The 21,947-nt window shown below is 35.3% G+C and overlaps 2 protein-coding genes, 1 long non-coding RNA gene and 1 pseudogene across 3 annotated transcripts; 3 read left to right on the forward strand and 1 right to left on the reverse strand.

Annotated features, from left to right (window-relative positions):
• Positions 1 to 1,350: 1,350 nt before the first annotated feature.
• Positions 1,351 to 4,824, forward strand: LOC121742026 (annotated as a pseudogene).
• Positions 4,825 to 6,484: 1,660 nt separating this feature from the next.
• LOC121742027 lies at positions 6,485 to 8,537 on the forward strand. Its single transcript, XM_042135039.1, has 5 exons — positions 6,485 to 6,638; positions 6,748 to 6,909; positions 7,352 to 7,433; positions 7,769 to 7,885; positions 8,191 to 8,537. Exons 1-5 carry the CDS (start codon positions 6,529 to 6,531, stop codon positions 8,239 to 8,241), a joined length of 522 nt encoding a protein of 173 aa, XP_041990973.1. The 5' UTR covers positions 6,485 to 6,528; the 3' UTR covers positions 8,242 to 8,537.
• Positions 8,538 to 8,923: 386 nt separating this feature from the next.
• On the reverse strand, positions 8,924 to 13,292 carry LOC121741941 (acetyl-CoA acetyltransferase, cytosolic 1). The gene is made up of 14 exons (XM_042134923.1): positions 13,127 to 13,292; positions 12,573 to 12,630; positions 11,943 to 12,041; positions 11,680 to 11,853; positions 11,440 to 11,545; positions 11,174 to 11,312; positions 10,928 to 11,005; positions 10,781 to 10,846; positions 10,524 to 10,609; positions 10,288 to 10,387; positions 10,029 to 10,181; positions 9,807 to 9,893; positions 9,559 to 9,664; positions 8,924 to 9,199 (listed from the first exon to the last, which is right to left on the reverse strand). The coding sequence occupies exons 2-13, from the start codon at positions 12,604 to 12,606 to the stop codon at positions 9,575 to 9,577; spliced, it is 1,212 nt and encodes a 403-aa protein (XP_041990857.1). The 5' UTR covers positions 12,607 to 12,630; positions 13,127 to 13,292; the 3' UTR covers positions 8,924 to 9,199; positions 9,559 to 9,574.
• Positions 13,293 to 18,583: 5,291 nt separating this feature from the next.
• Positions 18,584 to 19,168, forward strand: LOC121741398. The gene is made up of 3 exons (XR_006037850.1): positions 18,584 to 18,695; positions 18,822 to 18,931; positions 19,058 to 19,168. It is a non-coding gene; the product is annotated as an uncharacterized LOC121741398 (long non-coding RNA).
• The last annotated feature ends 2,779 nt before the right edge of the window (positions 19,169 to 21,947 follow it).

Raw genomic sequence — 21,947 nt, forward strand, 5'->3', positions numbered from 1 at the left:
AGGGAGGAGCAGCATACTATAAACCAAGGGCCATAAACCCATTATATACCACAAAGCTACCAAGACTTCTCATCTCATCACCTTTCAAATTCAGCAAATACATATCTGTGACCTAAAATTAAGCCCAGTTCCACAAAATCACACTACACACAGTCAGATAATCAGATTACTACCGAATTCAAGAATCCAATTTCATCATCACCATAAAAAATAGAACTGATCGAAGCAACACAAGCTAATCTACCGGTGTCTGATCAGGAGCGAGGAAGAAAACATAGTACAAGAGACCTGCCCAGAAAGCAAACAGCAGAAACGAGAGAATCAGAAACAAGAGATGGGTCTTGCGGGGATTGGGCGTTGAACGAGCTCCGGCGCCGCAATTTCGCCGGCTTGAGGGTTAAAGGAGGGATTTTTACGAGCTCAGAGCTGAGGTCCAAGTGGATAGGGATTGATATTGGGGATTTGGGAAGGAGAAATGAAGATTTTGGGATTTGGGTTTGAGTGGCGGGAAAGAGGAGTTGCAGGAAATAATTTATGTGTTTGCTGCTATCATGTTCGTTTTCTTTGGGGGTAGAAAACATTCCAACAGTTGAAGTATATTTCTAGCTATGTAGTTTTCATAATTGCAATTGAGGCCCTCCAATGTTTCAATGAATTTCAGTAGAGTACATGATAGTTTGATGTTGTAGATACTAGTGTGATTAGATGAAAAACGACCTATCAAATGACTTACACTACATTATTGATAACATATCAATTCATTATTTATAAATATGTTCAAATGGATGATCAATTTTTAAATCACATAATTCTAAAAAAAAAATCCAACAAGCCAATAAGTAGCACAATTTCTTTAGGAGATATTGTATTATTATTATTTCTTATTAGAATGCGTACGATATTAAGAAGATTGGTAAGAAAAAAGATAATGTAATTTACCAATATTTGCACTACTTGGTAGCTTCACATTGAGCATGAAAGGAATTGAAATCACAAATTATTTTGAACGAGCAAATGCTTCAAAATATCATTTCAAGAGAAATCCATACTAGAAAAAAATATTACATCCATAGATAGATGACAAGAAAAGAGTCATAGAAAACATAAACATGTCCAATTTCATGTTCGAGGCAAAGGCAAAGGCCAATGGCAAGGAGCATGAATAAGCATTGTCACGTTCCATCTATAACTTCAAGCTTACATTCATAGTTGTGATAGTAGAAGTCGCTCCAATTATTTTTATGAAATTAAGTGTTGAGAATTGGGCATGTGAAAAGAGGAAGTAACCGAAATTAGCATTAGGTGATTCCCGATGGACGAATGAGCAAATTAAAAAATGGAAGGCTTTAATAAACTGTTAAACTACCAATCATCACTCGAAGCAAGAAACAGATAAGCTAGAGCTATGGCAGGAGCTTCAAGAATCCTGCAAACGACGCTCCTACCCACTTTCTCAAAAAACCCATCTCTCCACACCACCAGATCCCACTCCCACGGCTGCTGCGTCCCACCAACCGCCAAAAGAGGCGCCTTTTTCGACCGAATCCGGTGCTCTGTCGCCGCCGCCGCCGCCGGCGAGAACATCTCCATGGCAGGCGTGCCGTGGGGATGCGATGTCGATTCCGTGGACAACGCGGCGGCGCTGCAGGCGTGGCTGTCGGAGAGCGGGCTGCCGCCGCATAAGATGGGCATACAGAAGGTGGAGGTCGGAGAGAGAGGGCTTGTTGCTCTCAAGAATGTTAGGAAGGGAGAGAAGCTGCTTTTTGTGCCTCCCTCTCTCTTAATCACTGCTGATTCTGTGAGTTTTATTATACGCCTACTTGTTTTTGTAAGAATGGATTATGTGTTGTTTTTTTGTTTGTTTAGTACTCCACTAGGTGTTTGAAGTTGAGTAGCATTTTTATGTGCTGATTTGCTAGTTGGGGAGATATGGTTATGGCAGAAGCATTGTATTCTGACATGGTTTAGATTCTCTCATCTCTGTCCCTCCATGATTTGGATTGAGTGTGTCTCAATTCATGTCTTTTAGTTCTAATTATGGATTCATATGTCTTCTAACATGCTTTCATTTGATCATTGGATGTCATTTCTGAACAACTATTTAGGCGAATTTTGTGCTGATAAGTTCATTGCCCTCTAATCCGTTTCTTTTGTTTTTGTAGAAAATTTAGATCATACATCATTGTTAGTGTATCTAATAAGCTGTCCCAATTGGACATTTACAGATATATGTTTCTCTGTTAGTGGTATTTTAGCTGTTGTGTTTAAGAAACTTGTTCAATCAAAGAAAATGGGTCTTCTTATGAGAGGAAGAAAGATACTTTGATTACTTTAGTTACTTAACTTGTGGCTGCTTTTGCACCGGAGACGTGGCTTTACAGCTGGAGCTGTCGTGAGGCTGGTGAGGTGCTAAAACAGTACAACGTGCCAGATTGGCCACTGCTTGCAACCTACTTGATCAGCGAGGCATGTCTCATGAACTCTTCAAGATGGAGCAACTACATTGCAGCCTTGCCGAGGCAGCCCTATTCACTTTTCTACTGGTAATTACATGCATTAAATCTCCCAAGGCTGCACACTGGGTTATCGCTCAGTTGGTTTCTCTACAGCTGCTCCATGTGATTTCAGGACACGTCCGGAGCTAGACAGATATCTTGAAGCCTCACAAATAAGACAACGTTCAATTGAGAGGATCAACGATGTTACTGGAACGTATGGCTTCCTGCATCAGATGTCGTTTCAGTAACATCGTTGATCTACTTGTTTCCTACAAAATAGATGTCGTTCAATCTTTTTAAGACCTATCTTAACCTCTTGTGCAGATACATTGACTTAAGGGACAGGATTTTTTCCAAGCATCCTGATTTATTTCCTGCAGAGGTACACACTCCATTTTCTCTGTCTATGTTTGTGCCTGGCCAACATTCTTGAATCTGCACACTCCGTTGCTTGTTTGAGTGATTGAAGACATTTTCAGAATTGTTGGTTCTAGGGAGATTTATCCTGAGAAGTGAGTTTCTGTGTAGCATAAAAAGACAGCAACTCCGAAAATCATCTGATGTGAAGCGAAATGTCATCTTCTTTAATTTTGCATTACGTAGTCACAGCTCCATCCTAATATAAAAGGAGATCATGTGATGGTTATGTATACTACTTGCTTCATTTGACTGTTGCTATGTGTTATGCAGGTCTTCAACATGGAAAGTTACAGATCGTCATTTGGCATACTTTTTTCTCGCTTGGTATATCTATACTTTCATGACTTCTTCAAGTAGCTTTGTCATTTATCTATCATCTTGAGAGTTCCTGGTTTACATCAGGTTTGTCTACCCTCGATGGATGGAAGGGTTGCTTTGGTTCCTTGGGCAGATATGCTTAACCATAGCTGCGAGGTAAGGCTAATCCGATGTAGCACGTTCATTCATTCTTGCTAATTTTTGCGATACAATCTCTAATCTCAATGTTTTGTAACGAACTAGGTAGATACGTTTCTTGATTATGACAGATCATCTCAGGGGGTAGTTTTCACTACAGATAGAGCATATCAGCCAGGTGAGCAGGTACTCGAGCTTCAAGAATCATGCCATTGTGAAAAAATAGACCATAAATTTGTGCAAGAAAAAATGGAATATGATGTGAGGTGGTTTACGACTTTATGGTTATGAATTGATGATGCAGGTCTTCATATCATATGGTAAGAAATCCAACGGGGGCTGTTTCTTTCATATGGATTCGTGCCCCGGGAAGAGGCACCAACCCTAGCGACTCCGTTGAGCTGTCTCTTTCCATCAGCAAGTCCGACAAGTGCTACAAAGAGAAGGTGGCAGCTCTCAAGAAGCAGGGACTGTCTGCGTGAGTGTGTTTTTTCATCAGATGCCTGACTAATCTAAAGCACGAAACGTGCCTCGTGACAGAAATCCATCGTGTTTATTCTAACAGGACGCAGTGTTTTCCTCTACAAATAACCGGCTGGCCATTGGAGCTGATGGCCTATGCCTACCTAGCAGTCAGCCCCCCTAGCATGATCAGCCAGTTTGATGAGGTCTTTTCTTGTCTATTTTTCAAAAGATCGGATGTTTTGAAATGTTAGTGACAAGGTTTGTGCAGATGGCTGCTGCAGCGTCAAACAAGACGACATCCAAGAAGGACATCCGGTATGGTGAAATAGAGGAAGACGCGTTGCAGTTCATACTCGATGCTTGTGAGGCCAGCATATCTAAGTACTCCAAGTTCCTTCAGGTTAGTTGAGTCCAGAGACGCGATTTCTGTTGTTGAATGAACGAATGTGTGAGCTGATATGTTGTGGTGGTCGACAGACGAGTGGATCAATGGATTTGGACGTGACAAACCCAAAAGCGTGTTCCTGAAGCAGCTTGCTGTTGATCTGTGTACCAGTCAGAGGAGGATGCTGTTTCGTGCACAATATGTAAGCGTAGCCTTTCATACGATGTTTTTATACGACAAAAAGAAAGAAAGAAAGGAACAAATGATGATGTTTTTGCTTTCTTGATTTGTTTTGAGGCATGAGGTTGTTTGATGTGATGAACTGTTTGATGGGTTGCCAACAGATACTGAGACGGCGGCTGAGAGATATCAGGAGCGGCGAGTTGAAGGCGCTGAGGCTGTTCGACGGCTTGAGGAAGCTCTTCAAGTGAGGTTTTGGCTGCTTCTTGGCTTACATTTGGCTAAAAGGTTGCTTGAGAATTGTTGTGGTTTTGAATTTGATATCTTGTAGTAGTACTGATAAACTTACAGGTTTTTGGACCTAAAAAATGTATCAAAATCACTAAGTCAAGTGTTGATGTTATTTTGTCATTTTGGTTATCGATCATTTGCTATCGCACGCGTGGCCGGATATATCGGTCCGACGGTTCCGGCCAGGAACTGCATTGTACAGATAGTTGGGCCGGTTTGTTGGCCTTGACAAACACATTGAGGCGTGGCCCATGAACACTGAGCATATGAAGAATTTAGGCCCAACCCAGAAAATCATGATCATAACCAACCTAAAACTCGATTCTTTACGATAATATGCATTTTTATTCCAACCGGTCTGAGCAAGTAGGTCAAAACGGGTGATTTTGGCCCAACCCATCTCAAAATTCGGAAAGGTTCGTTTAGTTAGATCCTCCTTTGCAGGGGCGGCAAAATGGGTAGCGGGTAATGGGTAATTCTCATCTCGACCCGCTACCCAACGATAACGGGAAACATGTAGTGTGTTTTAAAGTTTTGCAGGTAGCGGGTATACCCATTAGTTCCGATAATACCCGTTATTATTAGTATTAGCCATATTCCACCTTTTAATGCTCCATCTGTTCTATATTAATAGAGGTGTTTCAAATAGTTAAAGTGGAGAAAAAAAAAGTAAATAGTTATATAATAATAGCCATATACGCACTCATTTTGAAAGATTAAAAATAAATAGTTAGAACCGAGAAAAAATAAAGAGAGATAATAATGTAGAGAATAGTATTTATATTATTATATTTTCAAATTGAATGAAGAAAATGAAATGTCTCTATTAAGGCGGAACAGTGAGAGTACTTTATATAATCTAAGAATTCTTTTAAAACATTTTTATATTCCAACGAACATACAATTGAAAACTCACCGGAACTACCTATAGAGTGTCCCCTCACTTTTATTCTCAATCTATTCAACGTTTACCATCAATATTAATAAATAAATTAGGGAACATTGACGATTATTATGGTTTTCAAATTTTTTATTATGATTTCGGGTCGGGTACGGGTACCCGCAATGTCGGGTACGGGATACCCGACACGGGTATCAGGTAATCCTTGTATGTCGCAGGGTGGGTATTGGGAAAATAAATCTGGCTAAAATAGGGTACGCGTACCCGACTTGTCGGGTGCGGGTTCCCGTGGGTAACCCGTTTCGCTACCCCTACTCCTTTAATTACCCCTCTGTCCCCAAAGAATACGCACTTTGGGTTCGACACGAGTTTTAATGTAAAATTGGGAAAGTAAGAGAGAGATTGAGAGAAAAAGTAATTAAAGTATTGTTAGTGGAGAATGAGTCTCACCTTATTAGATAGAAAATACTTTTTAAAATTAGGAAATGCATATTCTTGTGGGACGGATTAAAAAGGAAATAGTGCATATTCTTGTGGGACGGAGAAAGTATGACACATCTAGTCTCACGTAGTGGGAATGTAATCAAATGCAAACTCTAAATATTGGAGTAGTATAAACTTCAAACTATGATATGGACTATTGAAAAATGTCAACAAAGAGAAATATCAACTCAGTATCAATGGTTGATGTTGTGTTAACATATTCTGACACTGTGCTGACATTTTTTATTATAATTTTATCATCGGTTGACATTTTCTAATGGTCAAGGTCATAATTTAGAATTTGTACAATTAGAGTTTGCATTATATGTAGCATGACTCATAGTATAATTGATTAATTAGTAAAGTGGAGAAAAGGAAAAAATACTACTACTACTAAAATATGAGAGATTAATAGAAAAAGGGACGAGAAATTATTTTCGCCCAAATAAATGTTTAAAATAATTAAAAGAGCCATTTTAAACCGTAGTGTCATATCTCTGTCCCCACTCTCACAAAACCTTTCTCCGGTGAGACTCCGACGCTCCATCTCAAATTCGAGGTTGGTATTCTGTTATTTTTCATCCTTTTCATTTATTTCTCTTTAATGGAATGCGAATTAGGTGTTTGATAAAATGTCTGATTGAACCCCTACATTGTGTTTTTATTAGGACTGTTGATGTAAATACCTATTCCGCACCATCGAAAATGTGGCAGAGGCTCCGTAATGGCTGGTTAGAGATTTTGAACATTCAGAAGTTCAGGAGAATCGTGTCTTACACTGGCTTTTACTGTTTTGCTACGCTGATCAACTTTGCTTACACCAACAACACGTCAGTATTTATTTCCTTGTTCTATTTTGGGGGATAATTTGGAAGTTAGGAGTTGAAAACCGTTGTCTTTAGCAGCTATTGGAGCTCAATTCTATGTTTAGCATAACTGCTATTCTGATCTTGGACCAAGGTGTTTCAGTTTATGCTTATTTGACTTTGATTTAGGTTTAAATATTGTAGTGTGAAAGTTGGTTACTGGTAATACTGATGTGATTGTGTAAATGGTTAAGGTTAATTTTAAAATAGAAGAGATAGTTGTGGAAATTTTGCTCAAGCTCTTCTGCACTTTTTTTTTTCCATTTCTTCAATGTTTTAATTAAGTTCTGATTTTGAAAGTGAAATTCTATCAAGAAAAGAAGCAAAATTGGTGTAATTCGTTTTTTTTACTTCCTTTCTTCTTTGGTGTACTATTATCAAACTTCTTATGTATATGTCTAATTAGGACAAGGGCTGGACACTCGAGGGCTGATCAATTCTATGCATCTTATCCAGCTGGTACTGAGCTTCTTACCGATACTGGGAAGGTACGTCCACTCAGGTTATTAAGAAGAAAAACGGGTTTTTTTCTTTTTCAGTTTTGGTTCTGGGTGAAGGAAGGGGATGTTTGAACTTTGCAGTACTGTTTTCTAGTATATAGAAACGGAATTATGTAGCTTAAACTAGAGGCCACATCAGTGTCTCGAAAAACAGTTTGGCTGTTTTAAGTTCATGTGATATATGTATATTGTGTTGTGCTCCTGTGATTACAGTATCTCAGTTTTATGTATCTGATATTCTGTACGCCGAATAGTATACTGCTTCACTTGGATATTGAGATTTAATTTAAGTTTGGCTAATAGAGCTTTTGATGTGTTTTTAGTTGTATAAAGCTGCACTCGGCAATTGCTTTGAAATAGAGGAGTGGGGGCCGATTGAATGGAGCATTTTGGCTAAACATTTTGAACGGCAAGGGAAATCACCGTATGCTTACCATTCAGTAAGTTGATACCATGCCTCTTTGTACTTGTTTATATATTTGTGTCGTCTGCTTTTGGTGCATACGACCATTAAACAGATATCCATTAGTTAAATTTAAGAGGATAGATGGTTTCATGCATTTTTTTTAAGAATGTTTGATATTGGTGTTCCTCCCCAACTCCACTTCAAATGAATCATTTTGCTTTTTATAACTTGGTGAACAAAAAAAGCAGAAATGAAAGTTCAAATTTCCAATAATTTTGTGGAACAGATGCTGCTTCTCTGATTAAATATTGAGTTTCCTTTTTTCTTGCAATGTTGCAGCAATATATGGCACATCTGGCCTCCCTCGGGCAACTGGATGGAAGCGGCTAGCTGAAGGATGACGAGTATCCAATATGATGATCTCAGGATCATATCTGAGTGACATATGAAGTTGTTTGAGACGCATAGCAACACAAGCCACTGAGAACACTACACTCAGTGTGTGCCCTCTTAGTGCTTAGGGTTGTTACTGCCCTACGTAAGTACGTATTCATACCTAAAACCGAGTTGTAAAAGTGCAGCCTTATACTTGAGTTAGATTTGTAGTTCCCCTTCACCTAATGGTAGATCGATCAGTTTCGCATTGGATTATTTGGTTTTGAATAAATTGATTTAAGTGTGGATAATTTATGGTTCTCCCAAACGAATTGAATGTCTGAAATAGAAAAATACTGCAGTTACTCTTGTAAGTACTTGGTAAGTATACCAAAGAATGTAACATAATTACGAGATTTGTGCATAGAAATCCCAAAGAGGGCTAACATTTTTTTAAAAAAAAAACTCGAGCTTTGGGGGCTCGAGCCCACCCTAGTCCCGAGGGCGTTGTACAAAGCGATTTTGAGCCATTAGATCTCACAGGAGCTAGTTCTTTCCTCTTCAAAATGCTTTTAGCACACAAGTTTGGGACGTCTAGATCTGAAAGTCGCACGTTGCAGATGCCTGAGGGGATTCGCTTCAAGGGTGGATCTTTTCGTAGTATATCTCATATTTTGATTCATCGAAACATTATAAATTGATGAAATAAATTACGAAATATGTTTATTTATTGAGATAAAAGGTACACACCAATATAAGTCAGAAACACACTCACATGTACTACTATCTAACTTAAATTCATTGGCTCAACAAAGATAGGCAACACACAGAAAAAACTCTTAAAAGGATTTTGATCTAAAACTGAAAGATGGTACAGATTAATCTACTTCCCTCTGCTTTCTCCATCTCTTCAATGGTGCTAGAAACCAGGCATAGCTGCTTCTGCTGCCGGTCACATCGTCCGAAACGAAATCTGCCATGTTAACGAATGTTAGTCGACTTTACAATCAGACATCTTTAGCCATACAACAACTGCAATTAACGTATCAACGCAAAAGCTTGGGTCAAAGGGTACTCATATACAGATTTTCACCCGATTAAACAGTCTGACACAACACTCCTCCCCCCTATGGCTTTGTGAATGTAAACTGAACTTGAAAACGAACCCGACAGATTTTTTTTCAAGGTGCGATGAAAATAAGATTGAAGAAATCAACTAGGGGCGACATTTCACCTCCAAGGCCTAAAGGGAGTTCGATGGCTAGCTTTTTCAGTCGTTCAAAGCTACCATTGAAACATGACCAAGTGATGCAGATTTGAGCCAAGGCTTACCACAAACTGGGGAGGATTACACGAGTTCTAAGACGAGGGCCGAGGCGCCTCCTCCTCCATTGCAAACACCACCAACACCATACTTTCCGTTCTTTTGCCTCAAAACCTGAAATGACACGGTTCGAACATCAATGAAAATTGATTTTAACTCAGAAACGAATCAAGCAAGATGCACAAAATCTCCAAGCTGAATGGTCCACGAGGAATTTGTTTTGAATCGAAAGATTAGTTGAGAGAGGATAACATACCCCCAAAAGAGTGACCAAGATACGAGCACCACTGCAACCAAGAGGATGCCCCAGAGACACAGCTCCACCATGTACGTTAACTCTTTCCTGCAAATAATATGTGCATATAAAACTTTAGAACAATGTAATATTTCTATCAAAAACACATACAGGTAATGGAGTGTAAACATCTTTACTTTTATTATATTGTTTTACTTAGTAAATTTAAAGGTTAGAACTCACCGGACTAAGATCCAATAGCTTCTGATTTGCAAGAGCCACAACTGCAAAAGCTTCGTTGATTTCGTAATAGTCTACTTTAGATGCTTCTATACCAGCATTCTTGAGTGCTTTGGGGATTGCTAGAGCTGGGGCAGTCGTAAACAGTTCCGGGGCCTGAAACAATACAATGTAAACTCAGCAATCACAAACTGATGAGCATGCTGCACGCAGGAGATGAGATTGCTCGAGATTCACAAAGAGGACGTATAAGCACACATACATGAGCGGCATCAGCATATCCAGAGATCTTAGCAATGACTCTAAGCCCGAGTTCAAGAGCTTTCTGTCCACTTACTAAAACAAGAGCCGCGGCACCATCACTGAAAAACCAGATCAAATTCATTACTTAATTAATAAATTAAGTTTCAAGGAAATTTGCCCATATTTAGTGCAATTCTACAGAGTCGCGTAACTAAGATTAGCTGTAAAGGACAAAAGGAAATGTGCAGGACGTGCCTTATGCTAGAAGCGTTTCCAGCTGTGACAGTTCCGCCTGTTTCCTTGAAACTCGGCCTTAGCTTCCTCAATTTTGCAGCATCAAACTGACCAGAGAAAAAGGACTAGTCAATAATGAAAATTCATATATTTTACGTATTGAGATATACTGTGGCCTAATGAGATTAACATTGCAATGTTTAATGGATTTATAGACTGTTGAATAATGACTTTTGCTAAAAACAACAAATTTCTGGTAGTATATTTTTAGGTTTCACCTTTCCAAGACCTTCATCCTTGTCAACAATGGTGGATGGTCGTCCTCTCCCACCGGAAACTTCAACCTGAATCCACAAAAAGGACATTTATACAGCAACAATATAAAAAATGAACTGCATCTATAGGTCAATATCCAGTTATCTTACTGGAGTAATCTCCCAAGCAAAGGAATTGGCATCTTGAGCAGCAATTCCACGCTCGAAACTTTGGACTGCGAAATCGTCCTGCACAAAATAAGAAGTGTTATAAACATAATAGTATAATACCAATAGCAATTGGCTGCAAATTTGGGAAATCAAATCAATAAAATATTTCCTTTAGAATGCAAAAACTTGCAGTGGAAGTGAATTTCGGATAATAAAATTTGTGGAGTCGAAGCAACAAAGAAAAACCTGCTGCTCTCTTGTAATGCTATGGTGCTCAGCACATAATTCAGCGCACACACCCATGCCCACGTCGTTGTAAACATCCCAGAGTCCATCTTTCAGCATTCCATCAACAAGAGAGTCGTGCCCAAGTCGAGATCCTTTCCTAGAATATGCCAAGATAAAATGAATAAGTGGCTCATTAGCATGGCAACATTTCTCATTTTAACCAACACTGTTCCATAGAATAAGACTATCAATATTTATTTCCTTAATGTGAAGTGAATACCAACCTCGCCTCTGCGATGTATTTTGGGGCGTTTGACATGCTTTCCATGCCACCGGCCACTACAACGTCATTGAGACCCAACTGGATGCTTTGTGCTGCTAGCATGGTTGCTGCCATGCAAACAGAGAATATTTAATGTCACGAGACTCTCGACCAAAACAGAATACCACCAATTAAGTGATACATTGAAACACGATCAAAATTCTTTAGGAGATTATCGTATCTCAGATGCTATGAAACTGACCTTTCATTCCAGAGGCACAGACTTTGTTGATGGTTGTACAGACTACTGAATTTGGGATTCCGGCACCCAATGCTGCCTGGCGGGCAGGAGCCTGTCCTAAGTTCGCACTAAGTACATTTCCAAAGAAAACTTCTTGTACAAGTGATGGATCAATATTTGCTCTCTTTAAAGCACCTGAAAGTTGGTGGTAGGTAGAAATAATAGATTAAACACCCATAAACTCTGGCATTGAAAGACGCTATTTAATCTGGTTGTCGTCTTACTCTGAATAGCTATAGATCCGAGCTTTGTTGCTGGAACTGATGAAAGTGAGCCAAGAAAACCACCCATAGGTGTCCGAGCAACACCCACGATGCAAACATCTACGTTACAGAAAAGACAAGACAATAAGCTTTTGTCAAGAGTGTAGTGTCAGACAAATGTGCAAGAGTACATCAAATACCAACAAAAAAAGAAGATGCTTTAAGGGTTTGAACTATAAAGGGCCATAAAACAGAAAAGAGAAGCTTTTTGAGCAAGGAAGGGAATGCTATACAAGAACAAGATCAGTTACAAAATACTAATATTAATATGCAGCAGAATGCAGATACAGATAAAGCAAAGGAAATAATACCGATACATATCTAACTCGAGAAAAAAGCCATACTATACATGTCTACATAATTACTATTTTAAAGCACTCTCTTAACACGTAGTAGTATAATGGAATTCTTCATGTCATTGAGCACTCTGTAAACTCAATATGAGATACTTGAAGCTTAATTAATGACTGAATATTGGCAAGTACAAGCACCTCATGATTCGACAAAAAGTGCTAACAAACAGATATGGAAGCAAAATCTAGCATTAGCATGTATTGCAGCTAGTTGATGTTGATGCATACAAAAAGGTACCTTTTGGATTGATTGAAGCAGCTTCTGGTGCCATGATCAACCTTGAGCAAAATTAAGCCTGTTATAAACGAAATTCATCGAGATTAAATGCAAAATTGATACAAATCAAAGAGCGTGAAGCTGCAGAGGTAAAAAACACAATCTTGTGCATGATCCTCAAATTTCTAAAAGATTTAGTTTTTTATCTCTTCACAGAACAAGCATGTTGTTAGCTGTTAGGTAATCAACAATCTTCAAAAGTAGTCAATCAGAAATAGTAAACAACAATTCAAATAACCAGAGTCACAAAAAGCCAGCTGATCTAGTCTGATTTCTCTTCTAACACACACACACACAATAGCACGTATAGATCTCCAACAGAGTAAACAAACGAACAGCTTCAAAAAAACACATTGAATGGTTCGAGAATTAGATCTATCTAAAAACAAGAAATCAAAAGGGAAAACAGACACTGAGAAATTTGCAAGAAACATAAAAGGCCATTTTAAAGAAAATCTGATCCCAGATAAGAAAAAACACTAAAATCGTACACATTTACAGAAACAAATATTTACCTGAAGAATGGAGCAGCCACAAAAGAGTGTAAGCGATGATGGAACTCCAGCAAAGCTCGTTGTCGCCTATATATAGAGAAGGGGTGGCTTGGTGGGTGGGTGGCTTTACTGTGTGTAGTGTGTGAGTTGGTGGAGTTTGAATAGTGACTCAGTTAACCGGCTTTCTTGACTCCACACTCAAACAATCGCCATTTTTTATACTCCTTCAAAATATTATCTTATGATTATCTAATCTAATTATAGAGTTTACGATAAAGATTGGATCTTTGTTTCAAATGTTTAGAGGCCAATTTGTGAATTGGGATTTTAGTATTCCTAAATGGGATTTTTTTTCTTATTTATATGAATATCATATTTATTTGCAGGCAATCAATAACAATTAATAGCTGTAAATTTAGATAAATAAGTTTTCATAAAAGCATCTTTGATGTGATTAAGTGAGATATGGTTGAGAGCTTGAAGTTAATATTAGGGGCATGAGGTGTAAAAGAATTATATTTATAAACAACGATACATAGTTTATAATTCTACTTTTTATTTAGTACTCTTACTACTATATCTTATTCCTAATTACCATAACTGAGCGTGAGTCAGATTAAATGTAAAAATATTATAATATTTATAAACTAAAAGTTACAATTAATTCATTATTTGGATGAGTGGATAAAAAGACATGGTTCATTTTTCATTTTAAAATTAGTGTTTGCTCAGTTAATTTTATACTCCCTTTATCTTATAAAAATAAAATAAAATTTAAGATACTACATATTTTAATGTAAAATTAATAAAGTAAAAAGAAATATAAAGAAAAGTGTGTTAGTAGAAAATAGATCTCAACTTATTAGAAAAAAATAAAATTTCTAAAATAAACTGTTTTTACTTTTGGATGGTGAATAAAAAGAAGAATTTTTAAATAACTGATTCAATATTAAACTCTTGGGATTTGATTTATGGGAAAAGTAAATGTGTGCCTCGAAAAGTTTTGCATAGTTTTTGTCTACTTGCAGTTACTTAATTTAATTTAATAACGCCTACCTTATATGACCTACTCAATTATTTTATTGTATCATGCCACCTCTACCGCATTCATATGACTTTTTAAGTGATCAAGTATTTTTGTAATTACTCCGAATGGTCCATGCTCCATATCAAACTAAATATTTTTTTGTGATACTAGTATATTCATATACAATTAACCAAGGCATTAAACTAAACAACAAATGGTCATAATTACTCTAGCTTTTTAGTCATTAAAATACAAACAAAACTTACAATAAGATTGAAATTCAATTCCCTCTTAATCTCTTATTGGCAAAAATATGATGGAAGTGCTCTTTTTTAACTGCATTAAGAATAAAATTAATTTAACGTGCAATATATACATGACAGAAGTTAAAACATTATATTGGTTGATAATAAAAACTCAAAGTTTAATGTGTTGAAGAGGATAATTTCTCAATACTCCAAAATCAGTAGGAGTATAAATTATTAATACACACGTGTTAAAAAATAAAATTATTGCACATGCAAACAAATCACTAATTGTCTTCAACCAAAGCCCACTATGTTATGCTATGCAAGGGCATTAATTATAACATGTGCGCATATAAAATGATATAGCGTAATAAAAAAACAAAAGAAATGAAGAACAATTATAAAAAATAGTATATTTTAAAAGACTAAGCTACGAATCAATTAACAAAAAATTAATCAGCGCATCTTAATACGGCAGAATGCACACTGCAGACTGTCACGATGCGAGAATGGATCAATCAATTTACTACGAATATAAAAAATAAAATATAAAAAATAAAAAGAAATAATCGAATATAGACACGTGATTTTTAAATCATACCAACCTAACGTTATATTACGATTATTATCCTTAAATTGTAGTAGTACAAATAAATAGGAAAATACAACCGTGGAAAATATATTACTCCTACTATTTGCTATTTATGAAATTATGAACATATTATATGTTCATCTAGTACCGATCGAAAAAAAAGATTTTGTGAGCCTTAAAAATTTAGTACTAGCACATTATTACTATGATTATTTATTTCTATTTTAGAAAGTACAATACGATAGATGAAAAAAAAATCGTGAAATTATATCCACCAAAATAATAGGACAATTTAATTATTATTGCCTATTTCATGTCTTATAAAACAATTATTCATCGTATTTCATAATACTAGAATACTCGTGTCATATAATAGGGGGTAATAAAATAGATTTAACTAAAGACTAGAATATTTATAAAATGGCCAATCCTGATCTAATTCCTCTATATTGATATAAACTAGTATTAACACCCGTGCTATGCACGGGACATAAGTGTTTTAAATAATTAATGCAATATCTAATGAGAATATATAAAATAAGAATTCAAAACATATGCACATTTACAGACACTGAAATATACTCCCTCTGTCCCACAATAAAGGTCCTATTTTGCCATTTCAGTCCGTCCCACAATAAGAGTTTTATTTCACTTTTAGGGCGTGGGGTGGTAGCCCTAAAATAGACTGAATTGGTCACCATCTCTATCTATCATTTGGTACGCTTGAAAACTTGAATGACAATTTTAGATCAAATGTTATTCAAGACATTCAAAACATTAACACTTTATGACCAACATTATGTCCACCCAAGACTTTTTTCATTATATATCAAATTTTTTTATAACAACATTATTAATAAAAGAATATATATAATAAAAAATATAATATAAAATTATATAAATCCAAGATATATTTTTACAATAAAAATAATGTAACGCAGAAATAAAATTAATCATATATACAATAAAGTGGAAAAAAATACCATGAATGCAATATGTCTTTCAACATTCAATTACATGATTGCAAAATTGCTACTACTATCTTATTTCAGCAAATTCTAGAGAGAGAGAGAATCGCACGGTTATATTTAATCTATCTCGCTCTATTTCTTCTTTACTTTCATTAGTCTATTTCTTGTTGGGCTTTGCAGATTTTTGAAGTTGTTTGTTTGGTGGCCTAAACTGGATACACGACTTTTAGAGAATGTGGGAATTGAATAAGAGTGATCAAGATCAGGAAAAAAGTGGCAGAAACTTTCAAAAGAATTGTAAGACTTAATTCTCTACAAAAAAAAACTGCATTCATATTCACATATATTCATATATGGGTATGTTAAAGAAGCTTCTCTAACAAAATATTGATTATGGCAGAAAAACAATTGAAGAAGCATTGAAAAAAATAAAGCAGGAATGAGATGTGGGCTCGTCAGAGTAAAGCTCGGCCTCCGGTATATGCCCTCAGGTACGTAGAAGCTCAATCTCTTGTCTATGTAAACTTTTAACAGCTTTTTAATTTTAAGAGTGCTTTCTTGTTGCTGGTAGTAGCCAGACGCCCGCGACATTAGGGTTTAATCGCTTTCCAACGTGCTTAATGTGTTTCTTATAATCGGCTTCAAGTGTGCTTGCACTCTGTAGTGTTAGCATAAGTGTGTATCAGTGAATATGCTTTTTCTTGAGGGCATTACCTATTCATAAACCCGGACACAATGGACTTTGATGATACAATTATTAACTTTAGGAAGAAGATTATCAATCAAGGTAATGAAGGGTGTCATTCTTCAGTTGGTGCTTTCTGCAATTAAACAGAGGAAGTAATTAAGACACAACATGTACTTATATCTTAAAATTGGTGATGCAAAGTATCACTTCCATTTTAATAAGATTTGTCAAAACCTTTGCCTGATTTTAACTTGGCCTAATTTTGTCAAAGTCTTAAATCATTTAAAATAAATAAAATAAACTTCACAATCTCAACAGAAGATATGTACATCAAACAGTATATAATGGTTATGATTCTGAACACATGCACATCTTCTATATTGTTGATAAAATTTTGCATAGCAAATGTTACACTGATGTCTCATCGGGTAATAAGGTAAAACACGTAAACCTAGATGAGTTTCTTGAGTTGTCAACTGTTGGATGTTTGTTCTCAAAAGAGGGGAAAAATCACACTCATTTTCTATGTACCTTTTAAATAGTTATGTTTTAAATATATCTTACATTTTTCTTCAACTACTTTCTATCATTGTATATTATATTAAGCAAATAAGAATGTCCTTGTACTTAACTTACTCTAAATGGAATATTTTGATTGTCAAGTGCTTGAAGCTCTCATAGAGACGACTTCAACCAGAAGGTCTAATCCTACTAAAAAATGGTACTCCACATGTTTAATAGAGTATTTGTACAGAGACATTTTTCCTCTGGATTGTTAAGCAAATTATTTTAACCCATTTTTAGCTGAGTGCATGCCAGAGGAAGCATTTTCCATAGCTGGTGACCACACCACATTTTGGAAGTGGAAGCCCATTCATTTCGGTATGTTTTCAGATTATTGTACAGTATAGCTTGCCGTCTCAGAATTTTCATTTAGTTTTGTTCATGTTTATAATTTCAACGGAAGTGGATTTGAGATACTATAATTAATCCTTGGTCAAATGCATAAAACTACTACATGCTAAAGTGTGTTACTCATGCAAAAATCATGGAAAAAATGTTTTTTTTTATAAATTTTGATATTTTGGACATTGTGCAGTAATTGCATAATTATAACTTTTAAATGTATACTTTGTTAGTCTCTGCACTGCTCAAATGCTTTACCTGAAATCTGCTTCAATCCTATCATCATTTAAATACCTAATCTCCTCCACCTTTGCAGGTATTGTCATGAGAGGAACACAACACAACTTACACTTAAAGATTGCATTACAATTTTACTATTAAAGGTCAACTCTTTATCTCATTATAGTCATTCCATTTTAAAGAACCAATGTAATAATAATACATCATATGACAACTATTTCGTTTCCAAGAGTTTGCAGGAAATAAGCTTCCAAAGAAGAAAATGGATGGCAAAACAGGAAAGTCAGGCTGATACTGTCAAGATGAAAAAAGTAACAAAAGGTGACTCTATAAATTGCTTTCTGAGATAGAGACTCAATCTAATTTTTTTTTGCAGGAACTGACCTCAAAACAGAAAAATAGTGGTAGCAGATAATTAAAGCAGATTTCAGACAAATATTCATGAGGTAAACAATAATCTAATTAAAATTAATTCAGTACTTTTTAAAAATCATTGGAACTTCAGCAATAGCCAATAGCACAGGAAGAACTTACTCTAGCCAGATATAACATAATCTCAATGGTTTTTGCAGGGTGATATCCAACAATAACAAAAAGCTTCAAAGACAGGAACCAATGTTGAATCATAATACTGGATGAGGTAGCAGATAATTAAAGCAGATTTCAGACAAATATTCATGAGGTAAACAATAATCTAATTAAAATTAATTCAGTACTCTTTAAAAATCATTGGAACTTCAGCGATAGCCAATAGCACATGAAGAACTTACTCTAGCTAGATATAACATAATCTCAATGGTTTTTGCAGGGTGATATCCAACAATAACAAAAAGCTTCAAAGACAGGAACCAATGTTGAATCATAATACTGGATGAGGTAGCAGATAATTAAAGCAGATTTCAGACAAATATTCATGAGGTAAACAATAATCTAATTAAAATTAATTCAGTACTCTTTAAAAATCATTGGAACTTCAGCGATAGCCAATAGCACATGAAGAACTTACTCTAGCTAGATATAACATAATCTCAATGGTTTTTGCAGGGTGATATCCAACAATAACAAAAAGCTTCAAAGACAGGAACCAATGTTGAATCATAATACTGGATGAGGTAGCAGATAATTAAAGCAGATTTCAGACAAATATTCATGAGGTAAACAATAATCTAATTAAAATTAATTCAGTACTCTTTAAAAATCATTGGAACTTCAGCGATAGCCAATAGCACATGAAGAACTTACTCTAGCTAGATATAACATAATCTCAATGGTTTTTGCAGGGTGATATCCAACAATAACAAAAAGCTTCAAAGACAGGAACCAATGTTGAATCATAATACTGGATGAGGTAGCAGATAATTAAAGCAGATTTCAGACAAATATTCATGAGGTAAACAATAATCTAATTAAAATTAATTCAGTACTCTTTAAAAATCATTGGAACTTCAGCGATAGCCAATAGCACATGAAGAACTTACTCTAGCTAGATATAACATAATCTCAATGGTTTTTGCAGGGTGATATCCAACAATAACAAAAAGCTTCAAAGACAGGAACCAATGTTGAATCATAATACTGGATGAGGTAGCAGATAATTAAAGCAGATTTCAGACAAATATTCATGAGGTAAACAATAATCTAATTAAAATTAATTCAGTACTCTTTAAAAATCATTGGAACTTCAGCGATAGCCAATAGCACATGAAGAACTTACTCTAGCTAGATATAACATAATCTCAATGGTTTTTGCAGGGTGATATCCAACAATAACAAAAAGCTTCAAAGACAGGAACCAATGTTGAATCATAATACTGGATGAGGTAGCAGATAATTAAAGCAGATTTCAGACAAATATTCATGAGGTAAACAATAATCTAATTAAAATTAATTCAGTACTCTTTAAAAATCATTGGAACTTCAGCGATAGCCAATAGCACATGAAGAACTTACTCTAGCTAGATATAACATAATCTCAATGGTTTTTGCAGGGTGATATCCAACAATAACAAAAAGCTTCAAAGACAGGAACCAATGTTGAATCATAATACTGGATGAGGTAGCAGATAATTAAAGCAGATTTCAGACAAATATTCATGAGGTAAACAATAATCTAATTAAAATTAATTCAGTACTCTTTAAAAATCATTGGAACTTCAGCGATAGCCAATAGCACATGAAGAACTTACTCTAGCTAGATATAACATAATCTCAATGGTTTTTGCAGGGTGATATCCAACAATAACAAAAAGCTTCAAAGACAGGAACCAATGTTGAATCATAATACTGGATGAGGTAGCAGATAATTAAAGCAGATTTCAGACAAATATTCATGAGGTAAACAATAATCTAATTAAAATTAATTCAGTACTCTTTAAAAATCATTGGAACTTCAGCGATAGCCAATAGCACATGAAGAACTTACTCTAGCTAGATATAACATAATCTCAATGGTTTTTGCAGGGTGATATCCAACAATAACAAAAAGCTTCGAAGACAGGAACCAATGTTGAATCCTAATACTGGATGAGGTAAACGATAATATATACTAATAAAACTTAGATATTAAAAACTAAAGCTGTAACCAACCAGAATAGATAATAGGAATATCTATGGTACCATGAAGGAGAACTCATATCAATGAACACGATGAAAACATGGAATTAAAAAATGAGTGACGGTTAGAAAGTTGAATACATTAGGTAAAACAACACATACTGGAGATCAAAAGAGTAAGCAACTTGAATGCACTGAAAAATCTGGATAGAAACAGAAATACCTAAACTGAAGAAGGTAATATTCAGTTTCAAATTTTGTTGCAAATGATACTATGCAATTCCAGTAACTAAATTTTGTTGATTGATCTTGGTGATTGAAAGTGAAAGGGTAGAGAAGGTATTTATAGGGCAAGGAATGGTGAGCCTACAATTTAAAGAATCAATGCAGGTTCCAAAAAAACACAATAATTGGATAGACCTTCCATATAACAAATAAAAAAATCTGGAATATAGCACATGATAACATATAGACTTAATAAATTCTTGTAGAAAGGTTTCTAATATATATACATATATAACATCCAAATAAGAAATTAATAATAATCTATGATAAAATATAAAGAATGATAGTGGTAAATTTCGGCCCATTTAATTTCATAACCTTATAAACATATAACCTTATTCTATGCCAATTTAACTCCTTGTTTTAGTACTGTACTATATATACAGGTGTCTCTACAATGGTAAGTGAGAGAAAACAAAAGTAAACCATAGAGAAGCACAACCGCCTCTATGGATGGAGAAAAAGGAGAAAGGGGAGGAAACCCTAAATCTAGGAAACGCCAGATAACAGATAATCATTACTCCCTCCGTCCCGGGCTACTCGCTCATTTCCTTTTCGGCTCGGAGATTAAGGAATGAGTGTATAGGAAAGTAAAAAATGACGGTTGTAGGTGAAATTTTTTACTAAAAATGGAAAGAGTGCAAGTAACTTGGGACGCCCAAAAAGGAAATAAGTGCGAGTAGTGCGGGACGGAGGGAGTACAAGTTATCTCCCGCGTGGGAAGCTATGTCAACCTACAATATTCAGAAAGAAGTGGGAAGAAGATAGAAGAATAGAGAAGGTATGTAATAAAAAAAAGGTCTGCCTAATCCATGCTAAAAGACTCTGACATATATTCTTAAATCTGTCGATAATCGACAAAAAAATGAAAATTTGTGCAGTCAAAATTAGATTGCATTTAGTTGTTTCTGTTTCAAGATTTACTACCTTTGCATTTAAAAATTCAATTAAAATATCCCAAGTCTCTTGTAGATTAGGTAATGATATTAGCACTTGGTTCACAAAATCAGATCGAGATTGAGTAAAAATTAATATTTCTTGATTTTCAAATTTTAAAGTTTTTTTTTATATTCTGAAGTTTTAACTTTTGAGCATTACAACAATATTGTACTATAGATCTATTGTTAATTGTGATTCAAAATCGATTTTTTCTGGACATCAATAGGTTATTTTCTAATATTTTCTATCCATAATCTGCTTCTTGATTGCATTCTTGTAATTAATTAGTTGTATTAAAGATGTTTTGTGGTTAAATGATTAATGAATCTTCTCTGTTGTAATTTTTATTAATCATAGTTTGAGGTACTTGTTTAAATGTTGTCTTAAATTTAT

Source organism: Salvia splendens, chromosome 7, assembly GCF_004379255.2.
Source record: "Salvia splendens isolate huo1 chromosome 7, SspV2, whole genome shotgun sequence".
NCBI classification, from domain to species: Eukaryota; Viridiplantae; Streptophyta; class Magnoliopsida; order Lamiales; family Lamiaceae; genus Salvia; species Salvia splendens.

Coding starts and splice junctions, on each gene's coding strand:
- LOC121742027 (XM_042135039.1), top strand. CDS start 6,529: ATGTTTAAAATAATTAAAAGAGCCATTTTAAACCGTAGTGTCATATCT. Junction 6,639..6,747: donor CGCTCCATCTCAAATTCGAG/GTTGGTATTCTG, acceptor TGTTTTTATTAG/GACTGTTGATGTAAATACCT. Junction 6,910..7,351: donor TTTGCTTACACCAACAACAC/GTCAGTATTTAT, acceptor ATGTCTAATTAG/GACAAGGGCTGGACACTCGA.
- LOC121741941 (XM_042134923.1), bottom strand. CDS start 12,606: ATGGCACCAGAAGCTGCTTCAATCAATCCAAAAG. Junction 11,546..11,679: donor CTGTGCCTCTGGAATGAAAG/GTCAGTTTCATA, acceptor TTTGCATGGCAG/CAACCATGCTAGCAGCACAA. Junction 10,388..10,523: donor GGAAACGCTTCTAGCATAAG/GCACGTCCTGCA, acceptor CTGGTTTTTCAG/TGATGGTGCCGCGGCTCTTG.